Here is a 21019-nt window from a genome sequence, read left to right on the forward strand (position 1 = left end):
GTACTTACTGGCTCTCCTGCCTCTGCTGGCCTCTGGAATCGACGAACGCGATCGAATCTATGAACCAAAGCCATCGCTGCTGACTGCTATTGCTCTTTTCTCTCTCTGCACTCTAATCTCTTGGAGGTGTAGATGACAATGAGGATGTATTTCCCTCGTGGTCTATCTTATAGACTGTCCTAGCCCTAGCCCTAGCCCTCGTCTCCCGAGTCAGTCTTCTTTATCTCATGACTTTGTCACTCTATCCTATCCGATCAGTCCTTTCTAGCCTTTCTTTCTTATCGAGAGATTGTCTGCGATCTTTCCAAACATTTTCATCCAATCTCTCGAGGGGGCATATCATTCCCATCTTGGAGCAACTTTGAATCAGTTCATCTTATCTTCTTTGAAACAACGCAACAAGTTGCATTGTCTCGAAGAGGGGCAAAATGTAGACACCTAAAATTGTCCAGTCTAATTAAATAAATATTTTATTTATTTAGCCTAATTCTTCTATTAATTAAATAAATCTTTATTTATTTAATTAATTCATTTATCCTCTTCTAGCCTTATTTCTCATTTAAATAAATACATTTATTTATTTAAATTATCCTTTTCTTAAATTAAATAAATATCTTATTTATTTAATTGATCCCACTTCTTCTATTAATTAAATAAATCTTTATTTATTTAATTAATTCATTAGCCTTTTCTACCCATGACACATGTCATTCATCTCTTAATTCCTACACTACCTACCCTCTCATTATTTTATTATTTTCTTTACCTACCCTCTAATCATAGCCGACCTCTTTTACAACTCTCAATCTTAGCCCTCCATTTCATATTGTGTCTTCTATATAAGGAGATGCTTCCTTCACTATCAAACCCTACCTGGCTAATTCAATTATGCATTTGACTACACTACGCTTTTGATATGCGATCCTACTTACAACCACATTTTCGTTCTTTGTTGAGCTCTTGTGCACATAAAATCTGAGAGCAAATATATCAAGCAAGATCAATGGAGATAGGAAGAATGGAGATCCAAACCCTATTGGACATGTGATGGTATAATCTTTGTGATTTCATTTGATTTACATTGTCTTAGGTAATCTTCATATGTTATGGTGGATCTTTGTTGTTGTTAGGCTAGGGTTTTGTGGTTGAATCCATGTAGTCTTTCAATATTGTCATTGTTGTATCCATTTTCATCGTAAACAGTAATATTATTATAATAGAGGCATGTAAATGGGCCTGGGACAGTTGATCATTTCCCTTCAGAGTCTAGAAGGGTGGTGTGGAAGAGACCAGATGAAGTTAGGATTAAAATTAGTTTCGATGGGGCATCGAAAGGGAATTTGGGGGTTTCATGTATTGGTTGTGTGGCTTGCAATGAGTATGGAGTAATAATGGCAATTGGAGCTCAAAGGTTGAAGGATGGAACCATCAATGATTTTGAAGCTCAAGCTACCATGTTAGCTATCAAACTTGCAGCTTGTCTATCTGTGTCGAAATTGCACTTAGAAGGTGATTCTCGAATCATTGTGCAAGCCATTATGAGAGGAGAAGCTCAAAACTAGAAGTTGAACAAATGGATCAAACTAATATCAAGTCAGTTGATGAAGTTCACAAATTTTAAATTATCTCATACAAAAAGAGAGGGGAACATGTTGGCCAATAGAGCTTCAAATTGGGGTTGCTCTCTCTCCAAGGAGCAAATATTTTGGTGGCATGATATTAATCTCATCCCCTTTGAAGTCAAGTAGGAGTATGAGACTGAAAGTTGGAGGTGATGGATAAATTGATTTGGTAGGGGAAGACAGGTCGAGGATGCTACCACTGTTAAAGTTTGTCGCTCCTCATCATTATTCTACAAAACGAAGGGTGTAGAAAATGTGTGAGGAGGCATTCACATGTGCCTTGACTGAGCTTCTCAAAGGTGCTTCAAGGACTTTATACTACCAATGGTGAAGTCGAGCAGAGACATATCGGCTTCTTCTTCATCTAGTCGTGTGGTTTAGGTTTAGGGGTGAATGAAAGCAATAGAAGAAGCTTCATTTGTGGTGTGTGCTTATCATGGAAGCCAACTTCTCCTTGGGGACTGCAAAACAACAGGCGCCTTCAAAGGTGTGGTAACTGAAGGGAGAATGAGGCATGTGCTTAAAATATAGGATCCAAGGTTTCTGAGAATGGTGGATGTGATGTTGGGGGAGGCATATATGACTTCCTCTTTCAGGTTTAGAACCAATGCTAATATTGCCTCAATCTTTTTCGCTTGGTGTTTGGAGTTGGGGTCCAAGGAGGATGTCGAATGGGTGATGAGAGAATGTGTGAGAAAGGAATGCAAGGAGGGATTGAAATCTTTCTTGGCTAAGGCAAGACCGGGAGAGGGGTTTATAAACATTGGAGGAGAATGAATATATGTTGCAGAGGTTACACCCTCTCTTCACCCATTTTTGGTTTGGGGTGTTGAAAATGATAGAGATGCTAGCTGAGCAAAGGCTCTGGATGGATGGAGAAGAATTAAAGAATACTTGAGAGAGAGGGAAGGTGTGATTCAAGAGCAGGAAAGGGACAAGAAGCAAAAGAAGAATAAACCTTATTTTAGGAAAGAGGATTATTGGGTTAGCAAAGGCATGGCCAAAGGGGAGTCTTCAAATCAGTAAATGGAGGGTGTTTTGGTAAGGTTTTGATCAGTTCAAAACTGGCTTTGTAATTTTGCTCGAAAAGATATTTAAGTAGGTAGTATAAGGATATGAAGAAGATCTTAGGAATAGAATTCGAATGTAATTTCTTGTAAGGAGGTGATTGTGTTGTTCATGTTGGTAGTATTGCAACATATTTTGTATCTAATATGTAATCCTTTTTATCTTATTAATATAACCATAACTTTTACTGATCAAAAAATGATATTATTATAATAGAATGTTTAATAATATTATAATATTATATTTAAAAATATTAATTTAAATATTATTAAAATAATATAAATTATTATAGTTTTATTTAAATATTATTATAATATTATATTTTTATTAAGGATTTAAAATATTATATTATTATTTAAATATTATTAAATATATATTTAATAATATATTACTAATTAATTTAAAGTAATATTGTTTTTAACATTATAGTAATATAATTTTCAAAAATTAGGGTGAGCATTATGATTAGGGTTAGGGTTAGTGTAAGGGTAAGGGTTATAATAAGGGTTACAATTAGCATTAGGGTTAGAATTAGAGTTAGAGTTTTGAATACAATTTGAATTAAGGTTAGGACTAGGATTAGCGTTAGATATAGAAAAAAGATTCAAGTTAGTATTAGGATTAAGTCATGTGTTCTATTAGGATTAGCATTATTCTTTGAGATAGAATTATAACTAGGGTTTCTGTTAGGATTACAGTTAAAGATAGAAGTACAATTAAAATATTAGATGAACTGGGATTAGGGTTATGGTAAGGGTTTGGATTACAGTTTGAAATATAATTAGGTTTAGCATTAGGGTTAGGGTTAAGGTTGGAGAGAATAGTGATTATGGTTATAGTTAGGGTTACATTTAGAGATAGAAGTATTATGACATTAATGAATCAGGGTTAGGGTGGGGGTTACATGTAGGGTTAGGTTTAGCTTTATTATTAGGGTTAGAGTTATGGATGGAGATAGAATAACAACAAGGGTTATAGTCATGGTTACAATTAGAGATAGAATTACGATTAAGGCATTAGATGAATTAGGGTTATGGTTGAATTTAGAATTAGAGATATAATTAGGTTTAGCATTAGGGTTAGTGTTATGGTCAAAATTGAAGTGGTTTGTATGATTAGGATTAGAGATAGAATTATGGTACAAACATTAGATGAATTAGGGTTAGGATTGGGTTAAGGGTTAGTTTTAGAGATATAATTAGCTTCAATGTTAGGATTAGAGATAAAATTAGGGTTGGGGTTTGGATTACGATTAGGGTTGGGTTATTTTACGAGTAAGGGTTAGCTTCAATGTTAGGATTAGAGATAGAATTAGGGTTGGGGTTTGGATTATGATTAGGGTTGGGTTGTTGTACGGGTAAGGGTTAGCTTCAATGTTAGGATTTAGGTAATTGTAAGGGTTAGAATTAAGTTAGGCTTTGGATAGGGTTATAGTTAAGGTTAGCATTAAGATAAGGGTTAGAAATAGAATTAAGATGAAGTTAAGGTTAGGTTTAAGGTTCCATATAGAGATAGAATTATGATTATGGCATTAATGAATCGGGTTACATATAGAAATAGAATTATGAAAAGTGTTAGATATGCGGTTAGAGATATAATTAGATTAAGTTTTAGGGTTGGGATTAGAGTTGGGGGAAGAATTGGAGTAATCGTTCTAGATAGGGTTACAGTTATGGTTAGGCTTAGAGATAGAATTACAATAAGACATTAGATGAATTAGAGTTAAGGTTAAGGTTTGGGTTAGTGTTAGACATAATTAGGTTTAATGTTAGGATTAGGACTACAAGTAGAATTAGAGTAAAGGTTAGGATTACAAATAGGGTTAGGTTATCATAAGAGTAAGTATTAGGGTTATGATTAGCAATTGGCTTAGAATTAGAGTTAGGCTTTTGGATACAGTTACAATTAAGGTTAGGGGTAGAATTATGGTTGGAGATAGAAATAAGATTCGTGTAATGGTTATGCTTAAGGCTAGCTTCAAAATTAGGCTTAGGTTTATAGTTGGAGATAAAACTATGGTTAAGGTTACAATTAGAGATAGAATTACAATTAAGACATTGGATGAATTAGGATTAAGGTGAGGATGAGGGTTACATTTAGGATTAGAGTTAGGGTTATGGTAAGGTTTTGGGTTATGATTAGAAATATAATTGGGCCTAGCATTATAGATAGGGTTAAGGTTGGGTTCGGGATTATGGTCAAGGTTACAATTGGTGATAGAACTACAATTGGGGTTAAAGTTAGTGTTACAATAAGAGATAATTATAAGTAGTGTTATGTTTAGAATAGGGTTGAAATAAGAAAATGGCATTGCTATTATCATTGAAAGTAACAATTTTTTCGTTAATATATATTTTGTTACATTTTTTGCTTATTTTCAGCACCCAAATAAAATTCAATCTAAGGAAAAAGTAACAAACAAAACAAACATTAAAGAATAATTCATACAATTAAAACTTTTTCAAACTAATCTAAAGATAACTCTTTAAGAATTTAACAAAAGATAATCAATAAAGGTTGTGTAGAGCTATCATTTGTCAGTAAAAATAATGTCTTATTAATAGTTAGTTAATTATGTTATAAAGGGTTGAAATTATGAATGTGCTTAATTAATTAATCAACATTGTTACAATGTATGTGAAATAATAAGATTTTTCATAACAGTTAGTCAATTTTTTATACTACATTGAAATAAGGACAATTCTTTGTATTTAGTCATTGAAATAAGGACATTTCTTTATAGTTAATGTTTTTGTTTTTTATCAAAAAAGCAGTGTTAACTAGGGCACTAACCCTTAACAAAAAGCAACATCAAGAGAGATGAAGTTGGAAGAGAACCACAGCCCAAAGGCGGAAAGGAACAAACACAAGAACCTAACCAACCAGGGAACAAACCCCACTCAAGGGGGGGACGGGCCACCCAAACCCCCACGAGGGGGAGTATGGGGCGGGGGACGTCTGCGAGCAACCACAAACCAAGCAATGCTAAGATCCACCAAAAGGGCCCTCGCAAGGTCAACAACACCGGTGATAGCAGAAGGCTGGAAGGGGGTCATAGGGGGTTGCAGAACAGCAACAGCGGCAGGTTGTGACAGAATAGCAAAAGCAAAAGCAGATCCAGCAACAGGGGAGGTGGTGTAGGGCACCTAACACTCCAAGTATGAAATCTTTGTTTTCTCTTAAGTTTGTGCGTTATCTTTGTGATGTAATAATGGACCAACCATTGAGGACTCAGTAGAGCCATGGTTGAGTTGTCCAAGTTTTGGTTTGAGTCAATTGTGTTCAGGATGCTAACAGCCTGAGAAGTGAGATGCTTAGGTAGTTCACAGATAAAATACTCCAAATGAATGCTTTCATGTATTAGGGGTCAATTGAGTTGTGTTTAGGTCTCCTAGGGTGTTTGAGGACCTTCAGGAGTCTTAAAATGCATTAGAATGTAAAATTGCATCCTGGAGCAAAAAGTTGTAAAAAGTAGTTGAGCAACATTTTGCAATTTCTTGCAAAAGTTGCATCTTTTGTTATAGGCGTTAAAAGTTGGTTGAACCAACTGAAACAAGAGCATATAAGCCAAAATTCACTTCATTGTATGGGTTGGAGGATTGGAAATTGAAGAGCAAGTTTTTGGTTTGTGAAGCAACCTTGTTTCCACCAGTTTTAGACAGTTTTACTCTTATTTTCATTGTTTGTATGGTCCAATACGGACTAGATGGTGTAAATTCATTGCAATTTTGAGTATTCATTGTATTTGTCTTCTTTAAGGTTGATTTGCAAGTTTGATTGTCCTAAGTTGTACAGATTTCTTCCATTCTTTGCAAGTAGGGTTTAAGAGCAAGAAAATGGCTCTAACCTAGGCATTCTTTGATGGCACCTATTGAAATCACTAAGAATGCTAGGTTAGGGTCTGTACATAGTTTTAGAATAGGGTGTGTGGTGTTGCAAGTCCCGGAGGAGGAGAAACAATGAAGCCCTAGGCTCACCATTGGGAGTAGGTGAGTTAGGACAACAAGAAAAGTGTGATTTATGAGCACATGGGGATTGGTGCAGGTCCAAGTGACACATGAATGGAAAGCCCTCAGAGTGCCCTTGAAGATTCCCAAATTCTTTGAAGTCGGAGATTTGACTGGTGAAAAGTTTTAGCCCATCTTGCCAAGTCACCAATGAAGTCTAAACCCTTCAAAATAGTGCAGCATTGGAAGCCCCACTTGTATGGATAACCCAGATGTACTTTTCCAATATTGTCTGTAACTTCCAAAAGGGTACCCAAATCCATGATTTATTTCTAGGTTTGTTTGGGACTTTTGCAAACTAAGACCCTAAAACCGCCTAGGGAGGGCTAATGCAATTAGGCCTATTTTGGTGTCGGTAGAGACCTAGAAGGGTTAAGAAGCCAAGGCGATGGATTTGTTGAGCCTTAAACCTCAAAATACATTAAAGACACCTGGTAGAAGCATTGGGAAACCATAGGAAGTGATTGTGTGTTAAGATCCTTGTAGGAGTGGTTGGAGCCCAAGAGAGGAGTGTGTGAGTAACTGAAGTGGCAACCTCAAGTGGTGGAGTTGATTGTCCAAAAACTATTGGCTATACCTAGGAGGCAAGTCAAGAAGGTTCAGACCTTGGAGGTCTCATTATCATAACCCCTGCCAAGTGCCATAGGAAAGATTTGAGTAGTTGAAGGGTTGAGTAGGACAAGTCACTCAAGAGGTGTAACAAGCAAAGCTCCAAGACTCTGCATCAGGAGGGTTGCAGGACAGGAGAAGCGGAAGTGAGGACCTTCGGAGACGAGGCCATAGAAGCAGATCCAGTTAATGTTATTGTTATAATAAATATAAAAAATTATTTTTGGACGATGGTGATAATGGAGTCATTAATTTTGTTTGATGGAAGAAAGAATATACAATGCATAAAAAAGCGCATTCAATTAAAAATCAATAATTAATAATAAAATAGCTTGCAAACATTTGTTTTAAAAATACTTTCACAACACCATTTATGCATTGGTAATGACTCTCCATTATCACTATCATCAAAAATAGTCTGAAGTTTAATTGTCACATGAATAATGGTACGACATAATGCACTGTGAATCTGATGGAGTACTTGAACTCAAAAATAGCGAGGAATCATTCTTCAAGCAGGTCCATGTGACAACTAATAATGCAGGTCCATGTGATAACTAATGCGGTGATTGTCTCTTAGGAAATCCCTTAGTAACCTTCCAAATATATTCAACAAGGTAATGTCTCAAAGCTCGTGATATAAAGCAACCAACTAGTCACAAAACTTGAAATTTGTTTACACACTCAATTGATACCACTGTAGAATAGCTCTCAACGTAATAAGAAAAAAATATGATTGTCTGAACAACCCAATACTTATCACTTGAAATAAGCATTCCCATAAAAAATCAAATAAATGCTAGAACCGAAAAAACACTTTACAGATAAAAAGAACATAACAATGTAACAGAATAGGAAACCATTTAATGTGATGAAATTTAATTTTCAATTTTTCAAGATTTTTAAGAAACGTAAAATTACAAACCAAATTAAACCAGTAGCCATATTAAATCATACTTGGGATACTTTGGATTCAAGTCGGCTAAACTCTCTTTTTAATTTAAAATGTTTATGCAGTCAAATTCAACTAAGAAACAGAAAATTACAAACCAAATCTAAATGAAACTGAAACAGCAAGCGCGCAAAATTATGATTGGAATACTTCATATTCAGTTAAATTCACTTTTTAATATGTTTGTACAGTCAAATCCAAAAACTTTCAAAGTCAACTACCATTTATTTGAAATTTCATAGGCTTGCCACTGTATCAGGCCTTTAAATTTTTTTGTCAGTGTATCATCACCTCTTTTTCATATGATAAGGTCAAAATATGACTATTTATCACAGTTACACCATTCAAGTGCTTTGCTTCTGAGCAGATACTTTCAAATTCAACTAAGAAACTGAAAATCACAAACCAAAATCTAAATGGAACTGAAACAGTAGCCATACAAAATTACTCTTGGAATACTTTGTATCTAGCTAAACTCTCTTTTTTATTTCAAATTTTTATGCAGTCAAATCCAAATAATTTCAAACTCTGCTATCGTTTTATTTAAAATATCATTAGGCATGCCTCTGTATCAAGCCTTTTTTTAATTTCTGATCATTGTTAGTGTATCATCAGCACCACTTTCTCATATGATAGGGTCAAAATATATGACTGTTCATAACAGTTGCACCATTGAAGTGCATTGCTTCTGAGCAAAATACTTGCAAAATATCAGCCAGTCATATTCGTCTAAATCTATTTGATCGTGAGTTTATATCATCGAAAGAAATCGTTCTTTGATTACATTTTCTTTATGGAATAGCTTGTGCCCATCTTATAATATTGTCTCTTTTACATAACTGCCATGATATTTTCCGTGTACCAGTAATACGCATGTGAGAATTTTTAAACTTACATGCAACTCGTTAGCACGTACTTTTGTTTGTTGGAAAAATGTTCATTGGTGCAATTATTGCACAAGCTTTTCAAAACAAATTACAATAACAAAAACATCTTTTGACATACAATAAAATTTGTGTAAATGAATATGCTACAAATAGCTTTGCAATATGGGCAGTGGCACTATCAACTCTTGACAACCTGGAGTACACAGGCCATGAAACATTTACAGCCACTGAAAAACCCGAAAGCAAAATAGCTTTGAACCCTTAAAATTTTACTACAATACACTAGGCTCTGGGACTATGAAGCTAATTTAGCAAGATTGCTCATGTCTAAGATTTTAATGTCAAGTGTGTCATCAATTTTAACAATTCCGTCTGCCCCATCTATGCCTATAAGTTTGCCAGTTCCACCGCGATATTCTCCATTGACAATCTTTATCTTATCTGACTTCTTGGGCAAGATAATCTCAATTTCAGAAAATGAGGCAGTGATAATTTCACCATTGCCTGAGGGTCCTAATGACACTTTGCACGTTCCATCCTACAGAAGACAAGACAGCTAACATTATATTTCACCTTTCCATGAAGAATCTTCTTGGTCATTCAAAACATTAGATTCATACACATAACAGTATCTACATTCAAGAAAATGATATTAGGATTGTTACCAATAGAACGTCTTTGACAACTGCAATTTGCGAATCTTCTCCAGATCTTCTTAAGGTAACCACTATATCTGGAATTAAGCCACCCTCTTGTCCACCTCCTGAAAAAGACAACAAAGAGGAAAACAAAGCACATTAGGTACATGGATGGACCAAGTGCAAAGAAACAGTACCAACAGAAAAAGGAGATTAAGAAAGACTAGAATATAACCTATAGTTGGAGACATAACATCCAATCCAACATTTCCTGGAGTCATTGGTTGTCCACCAGGGGTACCAGGCAAATATGACGGACCACTAGGAGTACTCGGAGTAGAAGGTAAGTATGGACTTGGTGTGTTTCCTGTTACAAAGTAAAGAAAATATTAGGCATGGCAATGTTTAACATTAAACAACACGAAAAAAAAATTCCTAAAATCAACTCACCATAGCTGGGGCTGCTATCACGAGGCGTGCCTGCTTCACTATAATTACCACCAGGAGTATTGGCCCACCCAGAGCCAGGTGTAGGAGCTTCATAAGGCCTTGATGAAGGAGTTCCAGGCTGCAAGTCAAAACAACCATCCATTATAAAACTCATAAGCAAATCCTGGCCACAAGATGTGCTTGTCAAGAAAACAAATCAACCGTGGATGGAGAATAAAACCTGATATTGAGGGGTCCCAGCTCCCCATGATGCCGGATTTCCCTCCTCCCAATTATCCCTGGACAACCATACGCAGAGAACAATTATAAGACTGTCTTATCCAATATTGATTGTTGTACAAACATGAAAATCATTCAAAACAAGCATTTCCAAATAAAGGTTATTGAATGGTCTTTATCTGTCACCCACAAACAAAGCATTAAAACACTTTAACTAAACTCTGTAAAAAGTGTTAAAATCTCTCAAAACAAGCATTCCACAGAATACTATTAAGTGATCTTATCTAGCTTTAGTCCTGCAACAAAGCAATAAGAAACTAAAAACAAGTGTGAGAATACAATAGCAAAGTGCTCATGTGGCCAGGTGCAATGTACAATTTCAACATCATTTAAGAAGTGCTAGTAAAGATGGGCCAGTAAACATTGGATTCTCAAATCCCTGAATTTCAGTTAAAATGAACAAAGTTTTCCTAGACTTTCCAGTCTACATCTGAATGCACAATGTCATGAAAAGACTTTCATTGTCTCTAAACAAGAATTCCATAAAAGAGGCTATTAAATGGAATTTTCTCACATTTGTCTGGTAACAAACCATAAAACAAACAAACAAATGTGCAACAATGGTAAAGTGATGATCTGGTCAGCAACATAGTTCACAATTCCATCTTCATTTAACAAATGCAAAGTAGAGATGGGTAAAATTTCAATTCTTGTACAGAGTTTTCCTAATTTTTTTTGGCTTTCTGTTTTTAATCCTTGTATCTATCTGATCAAATAAAAAATCTCAAACACTCAAGTTCTTGGAAGCAGTTGTAGCAGAGCAGGAAAAACAATGTTGTGAAAAATAATACCAGTAATGTTGCAAATGGTGGCTGCCCATAAGCTTGGGCAGGACAAGCTGTTAAAGAGAACAAAAGAGCATAACAGTAATGAAGAAATCCATATTTCATTCTGCAGATCACATGTTTTAAAGGAAGGGTTGTGCGCTTCAACCAATATAAGGTAAATGGAAAAATAATCCCTATATATAGAAGTAGATATATGCAGGTGTATACATATATAACATGTCAAATACACATGTTTATAATACAAAGTCCTCAATAAGATATGTAACTTAAAAAATGATAAGAAACTATTTCTGCTACAATTTATAACTAGATTTTCGCCAATTCCAAATTCTTGTGTGACTTACTTCATAATGCAATGAGATTCCCCAAGGTTAAAAATTTTGTCGTGGCCCAAATTTTATAGTGCTTGTTTGGCATCTCCATTAACATGAGATTTAATGCTTTGAGATTTCCCAAGGTTAACACTTTTTTACATGTATCTGGGTACAACTGTGTTTTTAATCCTATTTCTACCCAATGCCACAGGTCTTCTGTGTTCTTAGTATTTTTCTTTCCAACTCTTCAGTAATACATTGCTGAAAATGAGTAGTTGACTGTATAATCCTTTGAATCAAAAGCAGAACACTTCAGTACAAACTGCAAGGTTGTCACCCATCTCCCTTGGTATCTTTTACATTTAATGCATTGAGATTTCATACAATTGTATTTATAATTATTTTTCACTACCCCTCTTCATGATTATTTTGATCGATGTCGCACAAAGACATCCCCCTGTGGATTTCCAGTCATGCCCATCCCTGGGATATTTCGACAATATGGATGCGGTTAGGAAACATTGCTATGGCTACCTCCGAATTATAGGGTAACTTATAGAAATGTGGGAAATTGACAGTGAATGGTTCACCATCACGTGCCCTACCACCCAGCAAGATGGCATATTGAATTCAGATAGAATTGACCAGATACCTTTGAAAATGCCTATACACGTTCTTCCAATGTCGTCAAGAGTGTCTTTATGGAAGCTCCATTCCTTGATGCCAGATTGGCAACTGTAGATACAGCAATGTCACCTGTAGCATACTGATTATTGTAGCCATTTTGTTTGAAGCTTAATTTTGAATCCAGCTTCAGATCTGTTATAACAATGGTATTAGTTTGCTCCTATTTAATTAGAGAACCGAATTTATTCATGCCTATCTGGGCAAACGTTACTGCATTGAAATTCATTTTTGTCAGTTGTGGTATATGTCTAGAACTACTATTAACAGGAAGTATCTGTCCAGATTCCCTGCCATTCTTGTTGGTGTTCAAATTAACACTTTCATATAAACATGCACTTGTGTGAACATCAAGCATGGGAAAACCTCAAATGTGGGATGTGATTTGCAGCACGACTGCCAGGATTGAGAAGTTGACTCTTTGACAATTTGCAATGAGCTCTTGAAATCTATTTGCAAGGAGAAGAGTGAAAGCACATGATTCAGAAAATCCATTTAAATGCCCTCTGAAACTTTAAGAAACTATGCTAAAGGCTCATTTAACACAAAAAAAACCACTTTTACAATAAGCAACGACCATAGACACCAAATAAAAAATTCAAGGGGGAGTAGAGCATGGCTATGGCATAATTGCAAGGAGGAATTTTGGGGCAGCCACACAAGAGTTTACTCCCATCTCATAGGCAAAACTCATCAAGGGGTAAAAATATCCAAAACCATCACATTTGTTGAGAAAGCATACGTGATTAGGTTGCACATGGAGGGTGAAGCCAATCGAACAAGAATGCCAATAAGTCTTTGCAGCCATTGCCTACTGCTAGTGCTACTGCTACTGAATCTACAAATATTGAGCCTGAGAGTCAAAGAGGAAAGAAAAGGTCCACTAGTATTGCAGGCATGTTTAATATGCAATTATGAGAAGTAGCTGATAGTTCTATTGCCAGATTTTTCTATGCTAATGCCATACCATTTCATGTGGCACATTCTCCATATTTTAAACAAATGTTCAAAGATGCACTTGCAGTTGGTCCTTCATAAATTCCCCCTGGAGATCATAAGCTACACACCTCCCTCCTTGATAAGGATTATTCTAAGGTGAGTATAATGATGGAGAAGATGAGAAAAGTTTGGATAAGGGATAGTTGCTCTATCATTATGGATGGTTGGACCGTTATTAGACATCGGCCACTCATCAATGTTACTTTCACATGCTCAACAAGCTCTTACATTCTTAGAGCTATTGATTGTTTGGGGAAGAGGAAGAATGCAAGCTTCCAATTTCAGCTTTTGAAGGGTGCCATAGAAAAGGTTGGATCCTCTAATTTTGTACAAGTAGTGACTGATTCAGCCTGTGTATGCAAGTTAGTTGGCTTAATGGTAGAGGGTGGCTACAAGCACATTTTTTGGAACCCGTGTTGATTTCATCCGTTGAATAATGCATTGAGACATTGGGAAAATAGATTGGGTGAAGAAAGCGGTGTCAGAAACTAGAGGCACCGAGATGTTCATTTGCAATCATCACACATCAATTGCTTTATTTAGGACATTTTGAAGAAGGAATTCCTCAAGCATGTGGATACCAAATATGCGAGTTATTTTATTTTGTTAAAAAGGATAATTGAGGTGTAGGCGCCACTACAATCAATGGTGATTAATTTAAAGTGGGGTAGGTGGCAGAAGCAAACACAGCTGAAGGAAAAAGTGTCAAACTAAAAAACCTCAACAATGATTGGTGGTCCAAAGTGAGGTAATTGGTGGTCCAAAGTGAGGTAAGAGACTTATTTTTTATTATTTTAGTTCATTTTTAGTTTTAAATTTCTGATTTATTGTTAAATAGTACATTGCTGACTTTAGGATTAAATTTATAAATTTTTTTTTAATTTTCCAGCTTGTAAATTTACTAAATTATTTTCATTCTTTACAGATATATTTCCTCCATGTTCTCCCCTGTTGTGCAGATCATAAGATATGCCAATACAGACTCTCCTGGCCTTGGAGAGATTTATGAGATATTTGGCAACATGCTTGGACAGATGAAGCAAGCTCATTAAGCTCATTGTGACACAGAGGTAGGACACTGTGAACACCCCACTTCATATGACTGCCTACGCCCTAAATCCCAAATGGTATGCAGCAAGACTTAGGAGAGTGCCTCCATGTTATGGTGAAGAGATTAAAGAAGGATTGATGAGGGCCCTTGCAAAAAGGTATATTGAGGAAGAGTCTAGCCAACTTAGAGAACGGTGGCTAGACTTTGTGAATCTTTGTGGCCCAACATTTAGTAGACCAAAGGAGTGGAAGGATAGAGCTACATTAACTTAATCCAACCAAATTGGATGGTGGACATTGCATAGCAAGGATGCACCAGAGTTGAAGATGCTTGCCACTCGTCTTCTTCCACAGGTTGCTAATTCATTAGCAGATACCAGAGATCGGAAAATCGCCTAGGACTCGCCAAACTCGTTGAGTCCGAGTATACGATTCATGCCCCCGAGTCTGGCGAGTCCAAGTCCAGGGGGCAAACTTGCCAGACTCACCGAGTTGGCGAGTTACTCGGCGAGTCCCATGCCTGGGACTCGGCTGGCGGCAAGGCTTTAAAAAAGCAGAAAAAAATGCATTTTTAAAAGTTATTTAATTTCTTTTTTTATGTTATTTATCCTCCAACCCTAAAAGTGAACTTCATTTCATTCAATTGGAAAAATAGGAGGAAAAAAGTGAGTTGTGAAGAAAAACAAGGGTGCATTGAAGAAAAACCAGCAAGGAGGAAGTTCAAGATTTCTTCCATTTATCACATTGGGGCTGCATTGTGTTTGGATTTGGTGCATCAAGAGTTGGATAGGAAGAGTTTGCAACTCATTTCAAACTTTTTGTAAAAGGTAAGATTGTTTTTTTTAAGACTTTTTTGTTTCTTGTATGCAAAAATTCCATTTTCTATTCATTTATTTTGAAAGTTTTACATTTTCTTCCAAAATCTTTTGTATGTTTGTAAATTTATTATGTTTTATTGCAGCAAACTTCACTTTATTATTTGCCTCAACTTCAAGTTTCACAAAACTATCCTACAATGTCTACTTCAGCTTCTAGACCATGCATTAGAAAGGACCCTGCTTGGAAATATCACAAGGATTTTCCAGGGCAAGGAAAGGGGCAAACAAAATGTACATTTTGCAAAACAATATTCTATGGAGGTATATATAGACTGAAATACCATATTTCTGGTGTGCGTGGACATGATGCTGAACCATGCCTAAAAGCACTCCTTGAGGCCGTACGTAATTGTTATGTAATGGTTGAGGAAATTGAAAGGAAAAAGAAACAAAAGGAGGATCGAGTGGCCATTGGGGAGAGAGGCAACTTTAGGAAGAGGGACACAGTTAGGTTGTGTTGGAGGCCCTTCTTCCTTGCCTCCATATCGTCCCACTCAGTTTGCTACTGCTGGTGTTGGTGCTTCCGCTTCTACTTCTGTAAGTGGCAGTGCCACTGCCACTTCTCATGATCCTAGCACTAGTAGTTGTAGTGGGAATGTTAGCAATGGGACCTAGGATTCGTAAATCTAGGTTGGATACCTTCTTTGTGCCTCGCACTACTCCTGGGTCCCAATAATCACTTGAGGGCATGGATTGGAACAAGGTCCATGATGCCGCTAAAATGGCAGTTGGCAAGTTTTGGGTCTACGGCAGTGTTCCATTTTTTACAGCCAGATGAATGTTTTATAACTTTTATGTTTGATTGTTTTAATTTTTTACTTTGATTCTCTTCATTTTGTTTTTTCTTGTACATACTACATAGTACATAGAACATACTTAACTTATCTCATTGAATTTATTTGTGACAGGCCTCCTTATTGGCAAGAAATGGTTGATGCCCTTACCATATGCGAGGCGGGGTTCAAAGCCCCTACTGAGTGTGATTTCAGGGGACCCATTTTGTCTTAATTGGTGAATGATGTGAAGAAGGAATTAGGTGAACAACGCCAAATATGGAGCACTAAAGGTTACACCATCATGACTAATGGTTGGACGGATAAGAGAAATAGAACTCTCCTTAATTTTCTTGTTTCTTCCGCAGGTGATTGATCAATTTTAGTTTCATTTAGTCTTTAATTTTTTATTTTTTATTGAATGGTTTATTGAATGATCATTGATCTAGTTTTATTTTTTTATTTCAGGGGGCTCCGTTTTCATCAAGTCCATTGATGCCTCCGCCCCATTGCAAGAATGCCACCTACCTATGTGAGCAAATAGAGGAGGTGATTGATGAGATGGGTGAGGAGAACGTGGTACAGGTGGTGACCGACAATGCAGCAAATTATGTTGCTACAGGTAAACTTTTGATTACAAACTAATTTTGTTTGCAAATTAATTTATATTTTGTAACTCCATTTATTACAATGCAACAAATTATGTTGCTGCAGGTAGACTATTGATGGAGAGGCACCCATCTATAGTTTGGACTCCATGTGCTGCCCATTGCATTGACCTCATGTTGGAGGATATTGGAAAACTCCCATGGGTCCAGAGATGTGTAGAAAGGGTGAGAAATGTGTGTAAATTTGTATATAATCATTCATGGGTGTTGGCTCTTATGAGACAATACACGGAGCAGGAGTTGGCTCGTTCAGGAATCACAAGATTTGCCACAAACTTCATCACATTGCAGTCCATGCTTCGCTCTAAGTCGGCCTTGAGACGTATGATTGTTGGTGAGGAGTGGTCTTCCTCATCCTATGCTGCCACCCCTGCGGGGAAAGATATGGCAGACTGCATTTTTTATGAGTGAGACTTTTGGGTCCCTTGTGATGAGATAGTGAAGGTAAACTTTTTATAAATTCTACAATTTAACTTTTTGTTTTATAATTTATTATATATATTCTCTTATTTGCTCATTTTTCTAAATTACACAATATTTTCAATTTTGCAGTTAGTTAAGCCCTTGGTGGTTTTGTTGCGAGTTGCGGATGGAGAAAAGCTCGCAATGGGCTACATATATGAGGGCATGGATAGGGCGAAGGAGGGCATCAAATCCGTCTATGGAGGAGATGAGAGCAAGTATGGTCCCATTTGGGAGATCATTAATAGAAGATGGCATCATCGGCTTCATAGGCCCATCCATGCAACAGCTTATTATTTGAATCCGACATTCCATTTTATCCCTTCTTTCAAGGCTGATGTGGAGGTACTTAATGGGCTATACTCGATCATGGAGAAGATGGGACGTGTTGGTACTACTTAGATAGAGCTTATTCGAGAGCTACAGTTGTTCTCAAATGCACAAGGGGAGACCTTCCCTCGTCCTATCGCCAAAGACGGTAGGACAACTTGATGCCAGGTAAAAATAAATTGTAAGGCTTAATTTTAGTTTTATTGTATATTGTTAAATGAGTTCATGAGTGAGACTGATTTTATTTATTTTTCTCATTTCAAACTCAGATAATTGGTGGAGCTTTTTTGGCCCAATGACACCAAATATTCAAAAGTTGGCCATTCGCATCTTGAGCCAACCATGCAGCGCATCTGCTTGTGAGCACAATTGGAGTATGTTTGAGAACATACACTCCAAGAGGCGCAATAGATTATCTATGGAGAAGATGAATGATCTTGTCTTTGTTCACTAAAACCTCCCCCTGAGAATGAGAAAGAATGCATTAGTTGACATCTCTCCTATCATTCTAGATGAGGTTGATCCTGAAGTAGAGTGAGCCACTGAGACAAATCCTGCAGTTGTCTTTAGTGATGATGACACTAATTGGATTGACCAGGTAGATATAGATGTTGAGGTTGTAGCCATGGCAAAGGAGGAGCAGAGAGCATGAGCAGAGACAGGAGATTCAGAGGCAGATACTGATAGTGACACAGATGTTCCTGATGTTGGTGAGCATGGCACGGTGTCACAGGGAGGGACTATAGCTGCTGAATCATCCAGGAGCTACCTTAAACGCCTTTGCAAGGGGCCGGGGCGAGAGGGTACACGCTCCTCTGAGCCATAGGCTTGTAGTTGTATTTACCTTTGGTATTTGTGTGGAACATTTGATGATGATCATATGATGACATGGATTTTTTATTCCATGAGTTTTGTAATATTGTATACATCTGACAATATTTATATATCTATGTTTGTTAAATCCTTCAGCTACAATTTGCGTTTATGCTTATGTGATTGATGTATACTTGTGTATGTAATAAAATGAGCCGAGTTTGATGATGTTATTGTGTCTTTAAGGTGTATTCAATAAAGGGTGCATGAAACAAGTTTTAAATCTTTAAAAATCTTCAAATTTCTTGAGTTTTTCAGTTTCCCGAGTCCAGCCGAGTCTGACTCCGAGTCTCGAGTCCGAGTCGGCCTTGCCGAGTCCGAGCCCCGTTCCTATGAGAGAGATAGACTTACCTCTATTAGTGTAAATAGTGTCATTAACTAACTAGTTAGTTGTTAACGCTTTCTAGATTGACCTATCCCCACATAAGCTTAAGTTTACTTAGGTATTTTAGACATTTGTCTCACTTCATATAGTTGAAGCATGTGTACTCACTTTGTGAGACACCTCTTCACACACATATGTCACTTACTAGAACACTTGTCAAGTAAGTTAACAAGTGTCTGATCCTTAAAAGGATAGTCAGTCATTGTGTCCAACTTGCGTACCTCCACTTGCTTGCCTATATATGCAAGCTAATTTTGTATGTTAAAACCAACACTTGATATTATTGATTTGGCTTTGTGTGCTAATGGTTTGTGGAAGCTTGGTTTTTGCTAGTTGATCATGGTAAACACCAACAACCTCTAGATGATTGTAGAAGGTAGTGGTTGTGCACAATGCCTTGCGGCTTCAGAATCAGCACACTTGAGTATCGTCAACTACATGATGGGATGTTGATCCCGAAGATACTACACAAGTTGATGAGGAGGTGCATGATGCATTGCTTGGGGTTCTAATGAATGAGATAGCCTCTTATAGTGACAATAACTCAGAATCCAATTTTGAGGCAGTGATAGGGGAGGCTGATTAGGGATAGTTGCATATTAATATTTCTATATATTTGTCATTTTGTATTTGAAACTTGCAACATTGTTAAAACTTCAATTGTTTGTCACTTTCTCTATGAAATGAAAACATCAATTGAACTACAATATTATGTGTTAATGTTCTATGATGTATATGATAATTGCCTTATGAATACTATCATATGAAAATCTGAAATTTCTATATTTTTTAAATTTCTCTATTTTTTAATAGATTTCCCCTGCTGTCCTCTAGAAAAATGGCTCCCTCTCGTTTGCCAAAACACATCTCCACGTCCCTGCTCTAACCCGTGCCCAAAACACTAGGTAACATAGGATTTAATCATATAAGCTCATACTTTCTTTACTACGTCACATGCCCACCTTGATCTCTTATAAAAATGGCTTTTTAACTTTTTATACAATTAAAAACATGAATTACTCTCTTCATGGGAAAAGATTTTTAATGTCTTCTGAAATTTTTGTTGTGCCCCACCATCTTCTTGGTGAATGATGTAAATAAAAATCTTAATTTAAACCATAAAAGCATTAATAGTTTGGGTACTTAATCGGCAAAACAAAAGTATAAGATTTTTTGAAAAAATTGGATTTATAAAAAACGTAAAAAAATTGTAGAAAAACAATAAAAAACTAATTGTTTTTATTTTTTAGGCATTTCCATAGCATAGAAATATTATAGGCAAATAAAATAGACTAAAAAATATTTTATAAAAATATTGAATTTAATATTATTAACTGTAAATGTTATATTATTATAACTAAATTATTATAATAAGAAAAAAATATTTACCAAAAATTACTGTAATAAGAAATATTAAATAAATTTTACATTTTATTTACAAGGCTGAATATTGATTAAATATATTTTCATATAACATATTGTATTATTATATTATTTAATTTTAATATTCTAAAATATATATATATATATATATATATATATATATATATATATATATATATATATATATATATATGCAGTTTTAAAATTTAATGATATAATATTTTATTCTAATAAAATATCATTTTAACAATAAAAAACAATTTCATAAAAATACAATAAACAATTAAATTTACATTTTTTTAAAATTTAGTTGACCACAAATACTTTTTCCTGAATAAATTAATACATAATAAATATAATGAAATGATAACTAATCGATAGTAACATTAATAAATAATAATAAATATATTTATTATGTATCGATTAGTTATTATGTTAAATACCTATATAGTTATTATGTATCGATTATAAATTTTTGGATATATTATTTATATTATAAATAATATATCCAAAAATTTATTAAAATAAATAATATTAATTTTGTTTAATTTAATTTAAATATTTAAATTTATTAATATTAATAATTAAAATTTTAAATTAAATATTCTAAAATATTAAAATTTTGATTTATGGAATGTTAATTTTAAAAAAATAAATAAATAAATAAAGTTATATTTTATAAAATATGGTGCAAATAAGGTAACGTATATAGTAAAGTAAAATAATACATGTATTATAAAATTATAGTATTGAATATCGTGCAAAGTAAAACAATAAAATTATATTGTATTAAATATTAATTTCATACTTCATAGGATTTTTGAAAAGCAGAAAAAAACACAGCATCGTATTTTGCCATGGACGCCCACAAACCCTACTTTTTCGTGCCACGACCATTGCAGAATTGTGCTGGCTCACAG

The 21019-nt window shown here is 35.4% G+C and overlaps 1 protein-coding gene across 4 annotated transcripts in view; it reads right to left on the reverse strand.

Moving 5' to 3' along the window:
- Nucleotides 1-8982: 8982 nt before the first annotated feature.
- LOC131079723 (putative transcription elongation factor SPT5 homolog 1) overlaps nt 8983-21019 on the reverse strand; it is a 44107-nt gene continuing 32070 nt past the window's right edge. For all 4 annotated transcript variants that reach the window (XM_058017753.2, XM_058017752.2, XM_058017755.2 and 1 more), the window contains exons 20-24: nt 10454-10511; nt 10234-10351; nt 10019-10150; nt 9811-9908; nt 8983-9683 (exon numbers count right to left, since the gene is read on the reverse strand). In XM_058017753.2, the coding sequence (XP_057873736.1) occupies nt 9441-9683; nt 9811-9908; nt 10019-10150; nt 10234-10351; nt 10454-10511 (649 nt within the window). In that variant the 3' untranslated portion in view covers nt 8983-9440. The remainder of the gene's footprint in view (nt 9684-9810; nt 9909-10018; nt 10151-10233; nt 10352-10453; nt 10512-21019) is intronic.

This window comes from Cryptomeria japonica, chromosome 1, assembly GCF_030272615.1.
Source record: "Cryptomeria japonica chromosome 1, Sugi_1.0, whole genome shotgun sequence".
Classification (NCBI taxonomy): domain Eukaryota; kingdom Viridiplantae; phylum Streptophyta; class Pinopsida; order Cupressales; family Cupressaceae; genus Cryptomeria; species Cryptomeria japonica.